Consider the following 20,284-nt stretch of genomic DNA (forward strand, 5'->3'; position numbering starts at 1 on the left):
GGGCTAAAAAGTCTGTCTGGAGAGTCAGTTGTTGTTGTGACTTGGGAGAGGAGGAACTCCCATGTGGCTCCACGAGGACCTGAGGACATTGTGTGGCGTCTGCGGGTGAAACCTGCAGAGAATGGACTCTTTTGCACTTTGTTTTGTTTTCCTCAAAAAGGACTATAATAAACCAGCAGGTAATTTACTACCAAAACGTTTCTGTGTCTACCTTAAGAAGCAGCTAAGCATGTCAACCCCTCATACAGGATATTACATAGCCTCTGCTCATCATACAGGATATTACATAGCCTCTGCTCATCATACAGGACATTACCTAGCATCCGCTCATCATACAGGACATTACACAGCATCCACTCATCATACTGGACATTGCATAGCATCCGCTCATCATACTGGATATTGCATAGCATCTGCTCATCATACAGGATATTGCATAGCATCTTCTCATCATACAGGATATTTCATAGCATCCGCTCATCATACAGGACATTACATAGCATCCGCTCATCACACAGGATATTACATAGCATACGTGTCACGACATAGCTGTCGGATGACCCTGGACCAGGGGCTCCTTCCCTGTCCATAACACTAGTGGGCACCCTAGCTCGCCCTGCTCCCGGGATACTTCAGATGGTGAAGATGCTGGGGCCTCTGCCCTTGCCTTTATTTCCTGAGTTAGCCCTCCATCTGTTTTCTTCCCCCACACAGGGAAGAAGGGCGCTACTGTGCACTGTAGTACACCAACCTGACAAACAAGGCAACACAAACATGGGTTAACAGAAAATGTTTGAAGGTAGGGGAATAAACCTAAACAGAGAAGGATAGGGAATTACCATGCATATAAACCAAACAACAGTCACTAATAACTCCTCCCATCTCTCCTTCTCATAAGAACTCCTCTCCCACTGTTAGCCATGCAGCAAACGCTTGCTCTGACAAGGATTTGTATCAGAGGCAGAGCACAGATTATAAAGGGAAAATGAGTGGCTAAACGAGCTCAGCTGTGAGCACAGGGATTTCCAACATGGACGATTAACCCCTGTTCTGCCAGAAGAAGTAAACATGAAGGAAAAGTGTTTCTTCTCTGTGCTGGAGTAGGAGCAATCAGACTCTGCAGTCTTCTGGCTCCTCACTGTCGCGGTTATACCATAACAGTTAAACTGATAAATCATGTAGGGACCATAGATATAATTAGTTCATAACAAATGTAATCTAAAAATGCTTTCCTGGGATTACATCACCGAAGCTACCAACCTCGATGAGAGGAGCCCAAACACATTTTTTGCATGGGGCCCCAAGCTGCCAGTGCCGCCCCTGCGCTAATCCTACCTTTATTCTGTCTATATTGGCTTCCATCTTCAGTTGTTCTACCAGCTTCCTGGCTTGGGCTATGTTGGCTGTGTTATTGCTTGCCATTAGGCTGCAGACTTGGCTTCAATGCTGGGCTGTAAAGGATAAAAAAAGTCTGTAATTAGTTGAGAAGATGCATGTGATAGTCAGATAGGACCTAGAGGTAAGGTGATGTCCCAACAATTGTTGGGGCCTTATCCTAACAATTCTCCATTACCCTGAAAAGAGATGAACCTAACATTCACCAAATAGGGCGTTACAGTTGGTACATGGGAGCCTCAACCCCCTGGATCTCACAGGATCAATATCACCGGTGTGACCTTCCATTCTTAGAAGTATTGATTTTGGAAACCCACTGGAGTCAGTAGTACAGTATGTGAGATGTGACAGTGAGAGCTGAGCTGTTATATATTGAGATGAAAGTCATGCCATGACTTTGTGCCAAAGGAAAGTAGTCAATCCTGTGGTAGCAAATAGTGACACCAATCAGCAGCACAATATGGACAGACCACAAAATAAACTAAATAAAAATGCTTCTCCTGCTACCTACCAGTTTAGGTACTTAATTTAAAAATGATGTTCTTTTAACCCCCAAAAATCTATACTAAGTGTGTCCCTCCTGTGCCACTTGATCTTCACTGTTATTCTGTTATTAAATGTAAAATTTGACAAGCAGCAGGAATAAAAAAAAAAAGTATAGAGTGGAGACGGGTCTTGGTCTCTCTGTGAGAAGTGGGGGCAGGTCTATGTCTCTCTATGGGAAGTGGGGGTGAGTCTTGGTCTCTCTATGAGAAGTGGAGGCAGGTCTATGTCTCTACGAAAAGTGGGGTGACTCTTTGATTTTCTATAGGAAGTGGGGGCAGGTCTTTGCCTCTCTATGGAAAGTGGCAGTGAGTCTTGGTATCTATCTACGGAAAGTGGGGATGGGTCTTGGTCTCTCTGTGAAAGGTGGGAACGGGTCTTGGTATCTCTACAGAAAGTGTAGTCGGGTCTTGGTGTCTCTACAGAAAGTGGAATCGGATCTTGGTAATTCTACATTGTAGAGTGGGGATGGGTCTTGGTATTTCTACAGAAGTGGTGACGGGTCTTGGTATCTCTATGGGCAGTTGGTGTAAGTCTGGGTCTCTGTGGAAAGTGATGAAGCGTCTTGGTATCTCTACGGAAAGTAGTGATGGTTCTTGATATCTCTATGGAAAATGGTGACTTGTCTTTACATCTCTACAGAAGCTGATTACGGGTCTTGGTATCTATATGGAAAGTGGTGACAGGTCTTGGTATCTCTACAGAAAATAGTGACGGGTCTTGATATCTCTACGGAAAGTCGGGATGGCACTTGGTATCTCTATGGGAAGTTGGGAAAGGTCTTGGAATCTCTATGGGAAATGGGGATGAGTACTGGTATCTCTACAGAAAGTGGTGATGGGTCTTGGTACCTCTACAGAAAGTGGTGACGGGTCTTGGTATCTCTACGGCAAGCGGGGACAGTTCTTGGTGTTTCTAGGAGAAGTGGGGATGAATCTCGGTATCGCTAAAAAAAGTGGGGACAGGTGTTAGTATCTCTAGAAATTGGTGAAAAAAATGTCTCTAATGAAAATGGAGATAGCTTTTGGTATCTCTAAGGGAAGTGGGGACGGGTCTTGGTATCTCTATGGGCAGTTGGTGTAAGTCTGGGTCTCTGTGGAAAGTGATGACGGGTCTTGGTATCTCTACGGAAAGTAGTGATGGTTCTTGATATCTCTATGGAAAATGGTGACTTGTCTTTACATGTCTACAGAAGCTGATTACGGGTCTTGGTATCTATATGGAAAGTGGTGACGGGTCTTGGTATCTCTACAGAAAATAGTGATGGGTCTTGATATCTCTACGGAAAGTCGGGATGGCACTTGGTATCTCTATGGGAAGTTGGGAAAGGTCTTGGAATCTCTATGGGAAATGGGGATGAGTACTGGTATCTCTACAGAAAGTGGTGATGGGTCTTGGTACCTCTACAGAAAGTGGTGACGGGTCTTGGTATCTCTACGGCAAGCTGGGACAGTTCTTGGTGTTTCTAGGAGAAGTGGGGATGAATCTCGGTATCGCTACAAAAAGTGGGGACAGGTGTTAGTATCTCTATAGAAATTGGTGAAAAAAATGTCTCTAATGAAAATGGAGATAGCTTTTGGTATCTCTAAGGGAAGTGGGGACGGGTCTTGGTATCGCTACGGTAAGTGGGGATGAGTCTTGATATCTCTACAGAAAGTGGTGATGGATCTTGGTATCTCTATATAAAATGGTCACGGATCTTCGTATCTCTATGGAAAGTGGGGATGACTTTTAATATCTCTATTGGATGTAGTTTTGGGTCTTGGTATTTCTATGGAAATGGGGAAGAGTCTTGATATCTCCACAGAAAGTAATTACAGGTATTGGTATCTCTACGAAAAATAGAGATTGCTTTAGGCATCTGTATGGGAAATGGGGATGAGTCTTGGTATCTCTACGGAGTGGTGATGGATCTTGGTGTCACGGGTGTGTCAGAGGCTGCAGACCGTCGCACTGCATCTGACTGCAGAAGGTCTCAGCAGTTTGCTTTGCAGACTTCTTACTGGTCTTTCTGACTCTAGGACCCAGTGGCATCTTTCCCCCAGCTCTAGTTGACACACCTGGACCAGGGTGCTTGTAACTCCCAGCTTGCTGCTGGGAGTTGCCGGTAATATTTCCATTTCCACCTGTTGAGGCTTGGAGCTATAGTAGTCAGCTATCTTCCTCCTTTGTGTTGCTGGAGGACGTTTGTGTTATTTCTCTGAGTCTTCCCAAGATAAGTGTTCCCCTTGTTTGTTTAACCCAGCTGTCTTTAGTGGTAGTGTGGATTGACTAGTGCTCATCCTGTCCTTCCCTATGCAGCACTTATCGCCAGGGTAAGGCAGGGATTAGGTTCCTGCTCGGCGATAGGTGCAGAACCTATTTAGGAATGTTTAGGCCAGACAGGGTGACATTAGAACTGCCTAGGGGTCTCCACTCTTCCCTTCCTTAGTGTTGGGTTCCCTTCCCCTTATCCCTTTGTGTTGCACTTAGTGTTTCCTACACTGTGCATGACACTTGGTGTCTCTATGGAAAGTAGTAATGGTCTTGTTATCTCTATGGAAAGTGTAGCTGGGTCTTGCTGTCTCTACGAAAAAGTGAGCACGGGTCTTGGTATCTCTATATAGAAAAGGGAATTAGTTTTAGTATCTCTGCAGAAAGTCATTACAGGTCTTGCTATCTCTACGAATAATGGGAATGGCACTAGGTATCTCTACGGGGAATGGGGACGGGTCTTGGTATCTCTACCGTAAGTGGTGACAGGTAGAGTTGAGCGACCTTGACCTTTTTAGAGTCGAGCCGGGTTTCGCGAAACCCGACTATCTCAAAAGTCGGGTCGAGTGAAATCGGCCGATTATGACGTAAAGTCGGGATCGACCGAAACACGAAACCCAATGCAAGTCAATGGGGCAGCATAGTCGGCAGTGAGTGGGGGCCAGGAAAACACCTAGAGTGCCCATTTTAATGTCAAAACCATCCATTCTTCTTAATGAAGCTTGTCAAGCGTAATTTACCTTATAATAATTGGAAGGCATTTGAAATTGGGGGTCATTTGGCTAAAGTTGTGGTGGGTAGGGCTGGTTCAAGTAATTAGTGGGCCCAGGAAATCTGGACCACGTCACGGCAGTGGAGCAGGGAGAGGTAAGTATTTCAACTTTGCAAGTGCTGTGAACCTGAGCAAGCAGGGGGGCCCACTCGTTGGCATTGGCACTGGCACAGGGCCCCTCAAAGTACAGCGGTGTGTTTGCACGGCGGGGGCGCCTCCCACCGGCAGCAACACTTTTGCGTACTATGAGAGGCCCTGTGCCAGTGACGTCGCCAACTAGTATTCCTCCCCCCACCTGATGAAGGAACCTGCACTTTCATCTGCACCTTCCTCTTTGTCCCCGTGTAAGGTGGTATGGTATGCGGGAAGAGCAACCTGACTTTCAGCAGGGTCACAATGTTGTTGTGTAGCGTGCACGGGGAATGTTGCGTTATGGGTCAATGTACCAGCAGACTCATCTATCACTGGCTGGGCAATGGGCAGGATGAGGAGGAAACACAGATATAGGCCCAAAGAATAAAGTTGGCTAAATGCAGTTCAAAATTGGTAACACAGGAATAACCAGGGGGCATTGCAGTGGAGGACAACTGGAATGAGAGGCTGACACAGAGAGTAGGCCCAAATCAGTAAGTAGTCGAAATGCAGTTCAAAATTGGCAACCGTAGTAAACAGGCGGCACAGCTTTGTTCAGTGGAGAACAGCAAGGAGTGGCAGACACCGATAGTAGGCCCCAACCCAACTAGTAGGCCAAATGCAGTCTAACATTAACAACTACTTAACGAGCGCCTGAAAACGGAATTTCAGGACAGGAAACCAGGAGAACAGCAAGGAGCGGCAGACACTGTTAGTAGGCCCCAAACCAACTAGTACGCCAAATGCAGTTGTTCCATTTAACCACAATTTAACGAGAGCCTGAAGATAGAAGCTCAGGAAAGGCAACCTGGAGAACACCTTGGAGTGGAACACACCATCTCTCTCCACCCCATACCCATTTTGTAGGCCTAATGCAGTGTAGTTTTCTACAACTACTAAACGAGAGTCGGAAGACCGAAGCAATGGCAAGGAAACCTGGGGAACACCTTGGAGTGTAACACACCATCTCTCTCCACCCGATACCCATTTTGTAGGCCTAATGCAGTGTAGTTTTCTACAACTACTAAACGAGAGTCTGAAGACCGAAGCAATGGCAAGGAAACCTGGGGAACACCTTGGAGTGTAACACACCATCTCTCTCCACCCGATACCCATTTTGTAGGCCTAATGCAGTGTAGTTTTCTACAACTACTAAACGAGAGTCGGAAGACCGAAGCAATGGCAAGGAAACCTGGGGAACACCTTGGAGTGTAACACACCATCTCTCTCCACCCGATACCCATTTTGTAGGCCTAATGCAGTGTAGTTTTCTACAACTACTAAACGAGAGTCGGAAGACCGAAGCAATGGCAAGGAAACCTGGGGAACACCTTGGAGTGTAACACACCATCTCTCTCCACCCCATACCCAATTTGTAGGCCTAATGCAGCCTACTTTCCGACAACTACTAAACGAGAGCATGAAGATCAGGAAAGGCAACCTGGGGAACACCTTGGAGTGTAACACACCCTCTCTCTATACCACGGAAGGGCTGATTCTTAGGAAGGAAGGCTGTCGGAAAGAAGCAGGGCGCGTCCGAGGGTGATTATATTCTTATTAGGTATATACTCACCCTCGGACGCGCCCTGCTTCTTTATTTGTAATGAATGTTTATTTGCAATGTGGTTTTGACTTACTCTATTTTTTTGGTAAATAATGATTTTATTATTTTCATTGTTTTGCATCTTCTTGGCAATAATATAAAGAAGACGTGACAGGACAACACTCGGTGGATGCCATATCTGTGTTTTAAATTGAAAAAAACTTTCAGTTAACTACTTGCAGGAGAAAGTTATTGTAGCTGGTGGCCATTTTTAGTACTGTACCAGATTTTTGTTGTATGTGTTTGTTTTTAATGTTAAAATGTCTGCATTTGATATCTCTCCAGTATTTTCTTTTTTATAAGCAAAATACTTATTTTTATATTTTCTGATGTTGGTTCAAGGGGTACACGGGCAGCAGTAGACAGGTCAGTGGAGACCTAGTGGAAGGAGGGACCGCAGACAGGCTTTGAAGGCCTAACATAATAAATTGGGCTGGCTGTAGGCAATTTAAAATTGGTTCCAGGGGAACACGGGCAGCAGTGGCCTGGTCAGTGTAGTAGTAGTGGAAAGGAGGGACCGCAGACAGGCTTCGAAGCCCTAACATAATAAATTGGGCTGGCTGTAGGCAATTTAAAATTGGTTCCAGGGGAACACTGGCAGCAGTAGACAGGTCAGTGGAGGCCTAGTGGAAGGAGGGACCGCAGACAGGCTTCGAAGCCCTAACATAATAAATTGGGCTGGCTGTAGGCAATTTAAAATTGGTTCCAGGGGAACACGGGCAGCAGTAGACAGGTCAGTGGAGGCCTAGAGGAAGGAGTGACCGCAGACAGGCTTCGAAGGCCTAACATTAGAAAAATGTCAATACAATGGTATTGACAGTGCCAGGCATTGAAGGATGTCAGCGCATAGACTAAACATTGGTGGAGCTGTGAGATAAAATTTAGCAAGTCGTAGAGCACTGTTTGACCTGGGGGGGGGACTGTCTTGTGGCCGGCGGTACAGGCCCAGGGCCCCTCATATTACAACGGTGTGTCTGACGTTGGGTGCGCACCACCACCGCCAGACACTTTATTGTACTATGAGGGACCTAGTGGCAGTGCCGTCGACCAAAAGCGGGCACACCCACCTCTTCAGACAAACAGTACTCTCACGGGTGCTGGCGCCAAGTGGCCGGGGACTTAGGCCATTTAGGGAGGTGTTAACATCTCGGATGCTTCACAATCAGGTGCTGCAAATTACGAGATTGGAAAAGTCGTTCAGAATAGTCCACAGGCAAGACCTTCACATAGGAAAGCTAGGTGTCAGCCGGGCAAGGTGGGGCAAAAGATTTCGAAATCCAGTTGTGGTTCATTTTAATGAAGGTTAGATCATCTACATTTTGGGTAGCCAGACGAGTCCTTTTTTCTGTTAGTATTGAACCTGCAGCAGTGAATACTCTTTCTGATAGGACACTAGCTGCCGGGCAAGCAAGCTCCTGCAATGCATATTCTGCCAATTCTGGCCAGGTGTCTAATTTGGATGCCCAGTAATCAAATGGGAATGACGGTTGAGGGAGAACGTCGATAAGGGATGAAAAATAGTTAGTAACCATACTGGACAAATGTTGTCTCCTGTCACTTTGAATTGATGCTGCAGTACCTGTCCTGTCTGCGGTCATAGCAAAATCACTCCACAACCTGGTCAGAAAACCCCCTGGCCAACGCCACTTCTGATTTCTGCCCCTCTAACACCTCTGGTCTGCTGGCCCCTGCAGCTCGTGTTAGAACGATCACGGGCGCTGTGTGCAGGGAATGCCAGAAGCAAACGGTCAATAAGAGTTGATTGTTTGGTTGCTAATATTAGTTCCAAGTTCTCATGTGGCATTATATTTTGCAATTTGCCTTTATAGCGAGGATCAAGGAGGCAGGCCAACCAGTAATCGTCATCGTTCATCATTTTAGTTATGCGTGTGTCCCTTTTGAGGATACGTAAGGCATAATCCGCCATGTGGCCCAAAGTTCCAGTTCTCAAATCTGTGGTTGTGCTTGGTTGAGGGGCAGTTTCAGGCAAATCCACGTCACTTGTGTCCCTCCAAAAACCAGAACCCGGCCTTGCCGCGCCAACAATTTCCACTGGCCCCGGAAAAGCCTCCTCATTAAAAATATAATCATCCCCATCATCCTCCTCGTCCTCCTCCTCCTGTTCGCCCGCTACCTCGTCCTGTACACTGCCCTGGCCAGACAATGGCTGACTGTCATCAAGGCTTTCCTCTTCCTCAGCTGCAGACGCCTGATCCTTTATGTGCGTCAAACTTTGCATCAGCAGACGCATTAGGGGGATGCTCATGCTTATTATGGCGTTGTCTGCACAAATCAGCCGTGTGCATTCCTCAAAACACTGAAGGACTTGACACATGTCTTGAATCTTCGACCACTGCACACCTGACAACTCCATGTCTGCCATCCTACTGCCTGCCCGTGTATGTGTATCCTCCCACAAAAACATAACAGCCCGCCTCTGTTCACACAGTCTCTGAAGCATGTGCAGTGTTGAGTTCCACCTTGTTGCAACGTCTATGATTAGGCGATGCTGGGGAAGGTTCAAAGAACGCTGATAGGTCTGCATACGGCTGGAGTGTACGGGCGAACGGCGGATATGTGAGCAAAGTCCACGCACTTTGAGGAGCAGGTCGGATAACCCCGGATAACTTTTCAGGAAGCACTGCACCACCAGGTTTAAGGTGTGAGCCAGGCAAGGAATGTGTTTCAGTTGGGAAAGGGAGATGGCAGCCATGAAATTCCTTCCGTTATCACTCACTACCTTGCCTGCCTCAAGATCTACAGTGCCCAGCCACGACTGCGTTTCTTTCTGCAAGAACTCGGACAGAACTTCAGCGGTGTGTCTGTTGTCGCCCAAACACTTCATAGCCAATACAGCCTGCTGACGTTTGCCAGTAGCTGCCCCATAATGGGAGACCTGGTGTGCAACAGTGGCAGCTGCGGATGGAGTGGTTGTGCGACTGCGGTCTGTGGACGAGGTCTCGCTTCTGCAGGAGGACGAGGAGGAGGAGGAGGGGGTGCGAACGGCTACAGCCAACTGTTTCCTAGACCGTGGGCTAGGCAGAACTGTCCCAAACTTGCTGTCCCCTGTGGACCCTGCATCCACCACATTTACCCAGTGTGCCGTGATGGACACGTAACGTCCCTGGCCATGCCTACTGGTCCATGCATCTGTTGTCAGGTGCACCTTTGTGCTCACAGATTGCCTGAGTGCATGGACGATGCGCTCTTTAACATGCTGGTGGAGGGCTGGGATGGCTTTTCTGGAAAAAAAGTGTCGACTGGGTAGCTCGTAGTGTGGTACAGCGTAGTCCATCAGGGCTTTGAAAGCTTCGCTTTCAACTAACCGGTAGGGCATCATCTCTAACGAGATTAGTCTAGCTATGTGGGCGTTCAAACCCTGTGTACGCGGATGCGAGGCTAAAGGTACTGTCACACTAGACGATATCGCTAGCGATCCGTGACGTTGCAGCGTCCTCGCTAGCGATATCGTCCAGTGTGACAGGCAGCAGCGATCAGGCCCCTGCTGGGAGATCACTGGTCGGGGAAGAAAGTCCAGAACTATATTTCGTCGCTGGACTCCCCGTAGACATCGCTTAATCGGCGTGTGTGACACCGATTCAGCGATGTCTTCGCTGGTAACCAGGGTAAACATCGGGTAACTAAGCGCAGGGCCGCGCTTAGTAACCCGATGTTTACCCTGGTTACCATCCTAAAAGTAAAAAAACAAACACTACATACTTACCTACCGCTGTCTGTCCTCCAGCGCTGTGCTCTGCTCTCCTCCTGCTCTGGCTGTGAGCGTCGGTCAGCCGGAAAGCAGAGCGGTGACGTCACCGCTCTGCTTTCTGGCTGCCCGGCGCTCACAGCCAGACCAGAGAAGCAGAGCGCCGAGGACAGACAGCGGAAGGTAAGTATGTAGCGTTTGTTTTTTTACTTTTTAGGATGGTAACCAGGGTAAACATCGGGTTACTAAGCGCGGCCCTGCGCTTAGTTACCCGATGTTTACCCTGGTTACCGGGGACCTCGGGATCGTTGGTCGCTGGAGAGCTGTCTGTGTGACAGCTCTCCAGCGACCAAACAGCGACGCTGCAGCGATCCGGATCGTTGTCGGTATCGCTGCAGCGTCGCTATGTGTGACGGTACCTTAAGTACTTCCTTTTTCTAACCATAGTCTCATGTAGGGTGAGCTGGACTGGAGAGCTGGAGATCGTGGAACTAGCGGGGGTGCCGGTGGACATGGCAGACTGAGAGACGGTGGGAGATGGTATTGTTGCCGCCGGTGCCCTAGATGCAGTGTTTCCTACTACGAAACTGGTGATTCCCTGACCCTGACTGCTTTGGCCTGGCAAAGAAACCTGCACAGATACTGCAGGTGGTGCAGAAAATGGTGGCCCTACACTGCCGGAAGGGATGTTGCGTTGATGACTAGCTTCATTGGCCGAGGGTGCTACAACCTTAAGGGACGTTTGGTAGTTAGTCCAAGCTTGCAAATGCATGGTGGTTAAATGTCTATGCATGCAACTTGTATTGAGACTTTTCAGATTCTGCCCTCTGCTTAAGGTAGTTGAACATTTTTGACAGATGACTTTGCGCTGATCAATTGGATGTTGTTTAAAAAAATGCCAGACTGCACTCTTTCTAGCATCGGATACCTTTTCAGGCATTGCAGAATGAGCTTTAACCGGATGGCCACGCTGTCCTCCAACAGGTTTTGACTTTGCCACGCGTTTTGGGCAAGATACGGGCCCGGCAGATGGAACCTGTTGCGGTGTTGATGCCTGCTGCGGCCCCTCCTCCTCCGCTTCAGAACTGCTGCCGCCTGCACCCTGTTCCCCCAATGGCTGCCAATCGGGGTCAAGAACTGGGTCATCTATTACCTCTTCTTGTAGCTCGTGTGCAACTTCGTCTGTGTCACCGTGTCGGTCGGTGGTATAGCGTTCGTGATGGGGCAACATAGTCTCATCAGGGTCTGATTCTTGATCAGCACCCTGCGAGGGCAATGTTGTGGTCTGAGTGAAAGGACCAGCATAGTAGTCTGGCTGTGGCTGTGCATCAGTGCACTCCATGTCAGATTCAACTTGTAATGGGCATGGACTGTTAACTGCTTCACTTTCTAAGCCAGGGACGGTATGTGTAAAGAGCTCCATGGAGTAACCCGTTGTGTCGCCTGCTGCATTCTTGTCTGTTGTTGTTTTTGCTGAAGAGGACAAGGAAGCGACTTGTCCCTGACCGTGAACATCCACTAACGACGCGCTGCTTTTACTTTTACCAGTTTCACGAGAGGAGGCAAAAGAGCTAGAGGCTGAGTCAGCAAGATAAGCCAAAACTTGCTCTTGCTGCTCCGGCTTTAAGAGCGGTTTTCCTACTCCCAGAAAAGGGAGCGTTCGAGGCCTTGTGTAGCCAGACGACGAACCTGGCTCCACAGCTCCAGACTTAGGTGCAATATTTTTTTTCCCACGACCACCTGATGCTCCACCACTACCACTACCCTCATTACCAGCTGACAATGAACGCCCCCGGCCACGACCTCTTCCACCAGACTTCCTCATTGTTTTAAAAACGTTACCAAACTAACGGTATTTGTTGCTGTCACACAACTTACACGGTGAGCTATAACTTCAGTATGATTTAGCTACCCCTTTACAGGTGGGTGAGACCACAACGAAAATCAGGCACAATGTTACACACTCTGTTGTTGGTGGCAACAAATGAGAGAGATGCCACACACGCAGGACTGTCACTGAAGCTCAAATGTAAATATTAATCTCCCACTGATTTGTTTTGTTTTTTTTAAAAGGGAGACTTTAGAAAAAAAAAAATAATAAAAAAAAATGATTTTTTAAGGAAGAATTTATAAACCAAATAAAATGAAATGATTGTTTCAGGGAGAATTTAGAAAACAAATAAAAAAAAAATAGGCTTTGTAGGGCCCACTGAGTGAGAGAGGACGCACACAGGAGTCAGGAGTGGCACACAAGCCCAGAGGCCAATATTTATCTCCCACTGATTGATTTAGTGATTTTTTCAGGTAGAGTTTGGAACCCAAATCAAGCAAAAAAATTAATAGGCTTTCTATGGCCCACAATTGGAGAGAGAGAGATGGCACACCCAGGAGTCAAGACTGGCACACAAGCAGAAAGGGCAATATTAATCTCCCACTGATTTGATTTTTTTTTTTTTTTTTTTCAGGGAGACTTTAGAAAAAAAAAATACAAAAAAAATGATTTTTTCAGGAATAATTTAGAAACCAAATAAAATAAAATGATTTTTTCAGGGAGAATTTAGAAAACAAATAAAACAAAAAATAGGCTTTCTAGGGCCCACTGAGTGAGAGATGACGCACACAGGAGTCAGGAGTGGCATACAAGCCCAGAGGCCAATATTTATCTCCCACTGATTGATTTAGTGTTTTTTTCAGGTAGATTTTGGAACCCAAATCAAGCAAAAAAATTAATAGGCTTTCTATGGCCCACAATTGGAGAGAGAGAGAGAGAGAGAGAGATGGCACACCCAGGAGTCAAGACTGGCACACAAGCAGAAAGGGCAATATTAATCTCCCACTGATTTGATTTTTTTTTTTTTTTCAGGGAGACTTTAGAAAAAAAAATACAAAAAAATGAATTTTTCAGGAAGAATTTAGAAACAAAATAAAATAAAATGATTGTTTCAGGGAGAATTTAGAAAACAAATAAAAAAAAATAGGCTTTGTAGGGCCCACTGAGTCAGAGAGGACGCACACAGGAGTCAGGAGTGGCACACAAGCCCAGAGGCCAATATTTATCTCCCACTGATTGATTTAGTGATTTTTTCAGGTAGATTTTGGAACCCAAATCAAGCAAAAAAATTAATAGACTTTCTAAGGCCCACAATTGGAGAGAGAGAGATGGCACACCCAGGAGTCAAGACTGGCACACAAGCAGAAAGGGCAATATTAATCTCCCACTGATTTGATTTTTTTTTTTTTTTTCAGGGAGACTTTAGAAAAAAAAAATACAAAAAAAATGATTTTTTCAGGAATAATTTAGAAACCAAATAAAATAAAATGATTTTTTCAGGGAGAATTTAGAAAACAAATAAAACAAAAAATAGGCTTTCTAGGGCCCACTGAGTGAGAGATGACGCACACAGGAGTCAGGAGTGGCACACAAGCCTAGAGGCCAATATTTATCTCCCACTGATTGATTTATTGATTTTTTCAGGTAGAATTTAGAACCCAAATCAACCCAAAAAATAAATAGGCTTTCTATGGCCCACTATTTGTGAGAGAGATGGCACGCTCAGGACTGGCACACAAGCCCAGAGGCCAATATTAATCTCCCACTTTTTTTTTTTTCCAGGGAAAATTTATAAACCCAATAAAAAAAATAATAAATAGGCTTTCTATGGCCCACTATCTGAGAGAGAGAGATGGCACGCTTAGGACTGGCACACAAGCCCAAAGGCCAATATTAATCTCCCACTGATTGATTTATTGATTTTTTCAGGTAGAATTTAGAACCCAAATCAAGCAAAAAAATTAATAGGCTTTCTATGGCCCACTGAGTGAGAGATGGCACACACAGGAGTCAGGAGTGGCACACAAGCCCTGAGGCCAATATTTTTCTCCCACTGATTGATGTTGTGATTTTTTCAGGTAGATTTTGGAACCCAAATCAAGCAAAAAAATAAATAGGCTTTCTATGGCCCACTGAGTGAGAGATGGCACACACAGGAGTAAGGAGTGGCACACAAGCCCTGAGGCCAATATTTTTCTCCCACTGATTGATGTAGTGATTTTTTCAGGTAGATTTTAGAACCCAAATCAAGCAAAAAAATAAATAGGCTTTCTATGGCCCACTGAGTGAGAGATGACACAGACAGGGATGGCACTCTAGCAGAAATGCCAATCTTAATCTCCCACAAAAAAAAAAAAAAAAAGGAACTGTCCTTCAATTACTATCTCCCTGCAGTAATCTCAGCCAGGTATGGCAGGCAGCAATAAGGAGTGGACTGATGCACAAATTAAATAAAAAGTGTGGACAAACAAACAAGATAGCTGTGCAGAAAGGAAGGAACAAGAGGATTTGTGCTTTGAAAAAAGCAGTTGGTTTGCACAGCGGCGTACACACAGCAATGCAGCTATCAGGGAGCCTTCTAGGGCAGCCCAATGAGCTACAGCGCTGAGGAAAAAAAAAAAAATGTAGCTTCCACTGTCCCTGCACACCGAAGGTGGTGTTGGGCTGTGGAAATCGCTACAGCACAAGCGGTTTGGTGGTTAATGGACCCTGCCTAACGCTATCCCTGCTTCTGACGAAGCGGCAGCAACCTCTCCCTAAGCTCAGATCAGCAGCAGTAACATGGCGGTCGGCGGGAACGCCCCTTTATAGCCCCTGTGACGCCGCGGACAGCAAGCCAATCACTGCAATGCCCTTCTCTAAGATGGTGGGGACCAGGACCTATGTCATCACGCTGCCCACACTCTGCGTTTACCTTCATTGGCTGAGAAATGGCGCTTTTCGCGTCATTGAAACGCGACTTTGGCGCGAAAGTCGCGTACCGCATGGCCGACCCCGCACAGGGGTCGGATCGGGTTTCATGAAACCCGACTTTGCCAAAAGTTGGCGACTTTTGAAAATGAACGACCCATTTCGCTCAACCCTAGTGACAGGTTTTTTGTATGTCTTTGGTAAGTGGTGACGGGTCTTGGTATATCTACGAAAAGTAGTGATGGATCTTGGAATCTGTATGGAAAGTGGTAGTGGGTCTTGGTACCTCTACACAAAGTGATTACGGGTCTTGGTATCACTACAGAAAATGGGGATGGCTCTTGGTATCTCTATGGAAAGTGGTAAGAGTTCTTGGCATCTCTACAGAAAGTGGAGACAGATCTTGGCCGGAACGGGTCTTGGTCTCATAACTAAATGGAAGCAAGTCTTTGTCTCTCCACAGTAAGTAGGGTGTTTGTTTCTCTATGGGAAATGTTTTTTGTGTCTTTAAAGTAAGTGGCGGGATGGGGGGTCTTTGACTCCCTACTGGAAGTGGATATGCCTCTTCCTCGTCTCTCTTCTACCGGTTCTCCTGCTTGTCTGTCATACTGCATACAAGCATGTCAGAAAGGCAGGCTCTCAGTAAATATCAAGCAAGCCATAAAAATTATAGAAACAATGTATTCTGGAAAGATAGGGAAAGGAAATCCCAGCTCCAACAGTAGAATGATTATAAAAGATAAAAGAGTTAATCGGCATAAAAATCAATACCATTCCTGGACATATTAGACTGGTATGTGCATTAAAATAGGTTTTGATTTGTTTTCGGAGATAAGGGCTGCAGGACCATGACACTTTAATGTCAACAAGTTGGTCAGTAATGTTCAAAATTATGGTATAAGCTGCTAGAAAAGTTATTAAAATGTGGTTGTCAATTGACAGTGAGCATAGGGGAACGTTCCATAGGGGAACAATGTGTAAATGTACACAAAAGGAAAAAAAGCTATTGTTAAACTCACTGTGATAACAATTGTACTAATAAATATTATTTCCTACGTGGCTGCGATCTGTAGATTATTTATGTATTTATTTATTATACAGCATACTTTCCACGCATGCGCACAGAGAAATCTAGATGGCAAAGTCTTTTTCCTCCCATATATGGCAGAGAATCAACATCATGATTACATTTTGAGTAAAGCTGCATTTAAATAACATTACTGCCAAGTTGAGTATAAATTAATGTGCACCTGTCACCTCCGTGCCATATCGGAGGCTTATGCTATATTGATAATGCGCAGCGGGGAATGATGCTGGGAACCGCTGATTGACAATTACCAAACCTGATGTAGAAAAATAAAAAATATTGTAGAGCCACCCTTATCAATTAATCTCTAATTTTATAAACAGAGATGGAAGCACAGTCACACAGTATAATAGTTCATTCTGCTATAGCTCAAAAGAATACAAAATAACAAAAAAAAGTATTAAACTGAAAAACACCCTGAGACGGGACGATCTTCTCGCAGAACCCATGGCACCAATTAGAACAAAAGAAAAAGACAAAACTAAGGCTGCCGTCACACTAGCAGTATTTGGTCAGTATTTTACCTCAGTATTTGGAAGCCAAAACCAGGAGTGGGTGATAAATACAGAAGTGGTGCATATGTTTCTAATATACTTTTCCTCTATTTGTTCCACTCCTGGTTTTGGCTACAAATACTGAGGTAAAATACTGACCAAATACTGCTAGTGTGACGGCAGCCTAAGAGAAGCATTTCTTTAATCCAGCATCTGATATGGTAATTTGGTAATTATTGGATATGGATCTGAGAGCAGAGATAACCAGTTAATGATGCACAGACAGTAGATGGATGTTTGCCAAACCCGACGATTTTAACCGTGTGTGTTGTGGTGCTCCAGACCTTACTGAATTCCATATTTTCCCAGGGGGATCACTGCTGCCGGAGGTGTCTACTTTCCACAGGATGGATATTAATTTTTTTGATCCGATTCCAAGGACGAAGGTGTGAATGGAGCTGTAGTGAGCATGTGTGACCGTCCGCAATGGTCACACATAATCACTAATACTCTGTGCATTCTGGGGACTTGGGACCCCCGTTCTCATGATTTGTGGGACTGTCGCAGGGTTATCACATACACTAAAGAGTGGGCCACTCTGACCCAGTACCTAGAATGAAAATAATTCCTTTAATCTGGTATCCAATAGTCTGGTCAATTTTTTACAATCTAGAAGTAGAGATAGGAGCCTGTATGTTCTCCCCGTGTCTGTGTGGGTTTCCTCAGTGTTCTCCAGTTTCCTCCCACACTCCAAACACATACTGATAGGGAATCTAGATTGTGAGCCCCAATGGGGACAGTGATGATAATGATGTCTGTAAAGCGCTGCGGAATATGATGGCGCTATATAAGCAAAGCATAATAAATAATAACCCATGTAAATTGTCCATTCAAGATTTGCATTGGTCTGCAATCTCCCTAGAAGCAATAGTCTTCAAAGTGCTGTTTCCAGCTACTGAGAAACTACAAATTGCAGCATACTATTACAGACTGGGCATGCTGGGAACTGAAGTTTTCTACCAGATACAAATGCACAGGTTTAAAGGTCCCCAAACATATTAGATAAAAGTTTGCCAAACCCGTGATTTTGGAGGGATCATTTGCCCATTTAACTTGTATGCGGGTCTCCCGAGTGTCCCTGCGCTGGTATATTATAATATAAGAATGCAATATATTCTTTTGTGCGGATCCTTCTAGCCGTGGTTCTATTGTAGAGCACGTGAGTCGCCCGCCAGGGCAGTGGGGATACTCCGTACCAGGTCCGGTCGCAATTAAAGGTGATGTCAAGGTGGCTGCGACCCGGTCCGTGGCCCTTGGCGCTCAATTAAAAGGGAACGGTCTTTAAAGGGTTTAATAAAGTTTGTGTTTGTGACGCCACCTGTGGTTCTCAATCAGAGGGGACCTACGCTGCTTAAAGGGGGGCCTCTGGGGTGATGTTACTGCCTCAAAGATGGTGACACTTCCCACAGGTGAAGCGGGGTCCCCAGGGCTCCCAGTGTGCTGGGCAGGGATGGTGTATGCCGGCATGGATCATCCCACTAAACGCCTGCTCTTCTCTTACCGTGGACACAAAACTACTCAGACAACACAGGGTGAGGGTAAAGCAGTGTGGAAATACTTTACTGAACCATAAAACAGGCAGATAACATGTAGAACACCTAGCAAAATACCCCAAGTGCAAATTACAAAGTCTCACCCTTCAACTGACCTGCCGGGATAAGAGCAGCTGTGACTTCAGAGCTTCCAGGGCCGACTACCCCACCTGTGTCACGCACACGGAGAGGAGGTAATGACAAGCTTAGGAAGATGACAATCTATTCAGGTACAAGGCCAGGAGACTAGCGGGTCTCTTTCCTGGCCCCCACAAATGTATCCATGGGGCTCAGATGACCAATGGGTCCAAATCCTGACTACCCCAAATGTATACATGGTTCAGTGATGGTCAATGGAGCAGATCTGTATTCTTCCAGTCGGGGCCGTGGTCCCGTAAGCTGACATCCTGTAGAATGACAAATGTTTGTCCCTCGTGATGGAGCCATGATGAATTGGCTGTTGTCCTGTAGACAGTCTTTGGTTCTTTGGATGTCTGATGTTTTGGCTGAATATCTGTCTCTTTTATAGTAAACAACTGTCCTTCATCTAGTATTCACAGGTAAAGGCGAAGAATAGTGATATGACCAACTCTCATTGTTTGATTATGAAATCTATTTGCATAGTTTTTCATCCTCTATTTTGCAAGTCAACAAACTGGCTGGCCTGGACAATGTGTAATCAACATATCAGCAAACATCATTGTTCCATGACCCTGTATCACTAGTCATCCAGGATAAGAGCACAATATGTTACAGAAAATTGTTAACTTACAAGTCAATATTACAGGCTTACACAAACAAAAGTCTGTTGTCTTGACCAACAAGAAAGAAACACATAAATTAAAAAAATAAAATTAAAAATACTGTAGATAACAGTCTATTCCTCCTGACTTACTGAAAATTGACATCTGGCTAATTAAGATAAAATGCTGTGTCGTCACATAGCTGTCTGCCAAAGTCTTGTTCAATCTGATGCGTATAGTCGGACGTCTGATAATCCAGCATTTGTCAGAACCATCAAGCTTCTGATTAAAAGTATATCTAGGAGTTTGCAAAATAATATGATTGAGAAAAAAACAAGATTTTTTTAGAAAAAAAAACCAAAACATCAACTCCTTCCAGCCTCCCCCATCCATTTCCATGAGGTCTTCCTACAGAGGAGCCAGTGGGCCACTGCTAATTGCCAGCTGCCAGGCTGAGGGAAGCCATTGTTAGTGCTGGTTATGCAGATTATAGATCAACACATGAGATCACCCAATGCCTGAAATAATGGGCAGCCTTATAATTTACCCTCAAAGGAGAAAATCACATCCCTCCATTCTGCTGGAAGGCATAATGGCTCCTAAAGACAGGCAGCGATGTCAGGTCTATACAAAGTTAATTTAGGCTTTTGACAACACAAGCTTAAAAGATCTTTAAGGGGATGTTTAGTTAAATGGAGTGGTGAGAAACAGAATGGGGTTGATCTGCTCTGGGTCCACTCTTTAGAGAAGAAAATCAGAGAATCTGCTCCATAGAAGGATTCTAACGAGAATATTATGGCCGTCCCAAAATATTGCTGCATTTGTGGATGCAAGACCCCACAGGATCCCACATCCATTATGTATAAATGAAGCTTAATCAGAGTCTAACAAAATATTCTGAAACTTTCTAATATGATTTGTGCGTCAATTCCTCTCTATTTTCAATATTTCTGGTAGCTGTTAATGAATGGACGCATTGTCCTATTAGCAGCGGTGGGTGGGCAAAATTTGTCAATGCATGCTTAGTTACACAATAAAGTTTTCCCCTTTGGGAGTTTATGGCCAAGACCGTCTGTGGCCAGCTACCACTGGGGTTTTTAAATTACCTATTAAACAGTTATTTGATTTTTTGCGTGAACAGCTGTTTCACCCACAAGACCCCAGTAGCACTTGGCCACAACATAAACGACACATCTGTCAAACCCTACCTTCTGTTATAATAA

The 20,284-nt window shown here is 45.3% G+C and overlaps 1 protein-coding gene across 7 annotated transcripts in view; it reads right to left on the bottom strand.

Moving 5' to 3' along the window:
• Nucleotides 1–20,284, bottom strand: part of GNG2 (G protein subunit gamma 2) — a 235,915-nt gene that overhangs the window by 33,619 nt on the left and 182,012 nt on the right. For all 7 annotated transcript variants that reach the window (XM_069738891.1, XM_069738874.1, XM_069738899.1 and 4 more), the window contains one exon: nt 1,336–1,451. In XM_069738891.1, coding sequence (XP_069594992.1) covers nt 1,336–1,422 — 87 coding nt within the window. In that variant the 5' untranslated portion in view covers nt 1,423–1,451. The remainder of the gene's footprint in view (nt 1–1,335; nt 1,452–20,284) is intronic.

Source organism: Ranitomeya imitator, chromosome 1 (genome assembly GCF_032444005.1).
Source record: "Ranitomeya imitator isolate aRanImi1 chromosome 1, aRanImi1.pri, whole genome shotgun sequence".
Lineage (NCBI taxonomy): Eukaryota > Metazoa > Chordata > Amphibia > Anura > Dendrobatidae > Ranitomeya > Ranitomeya imitator.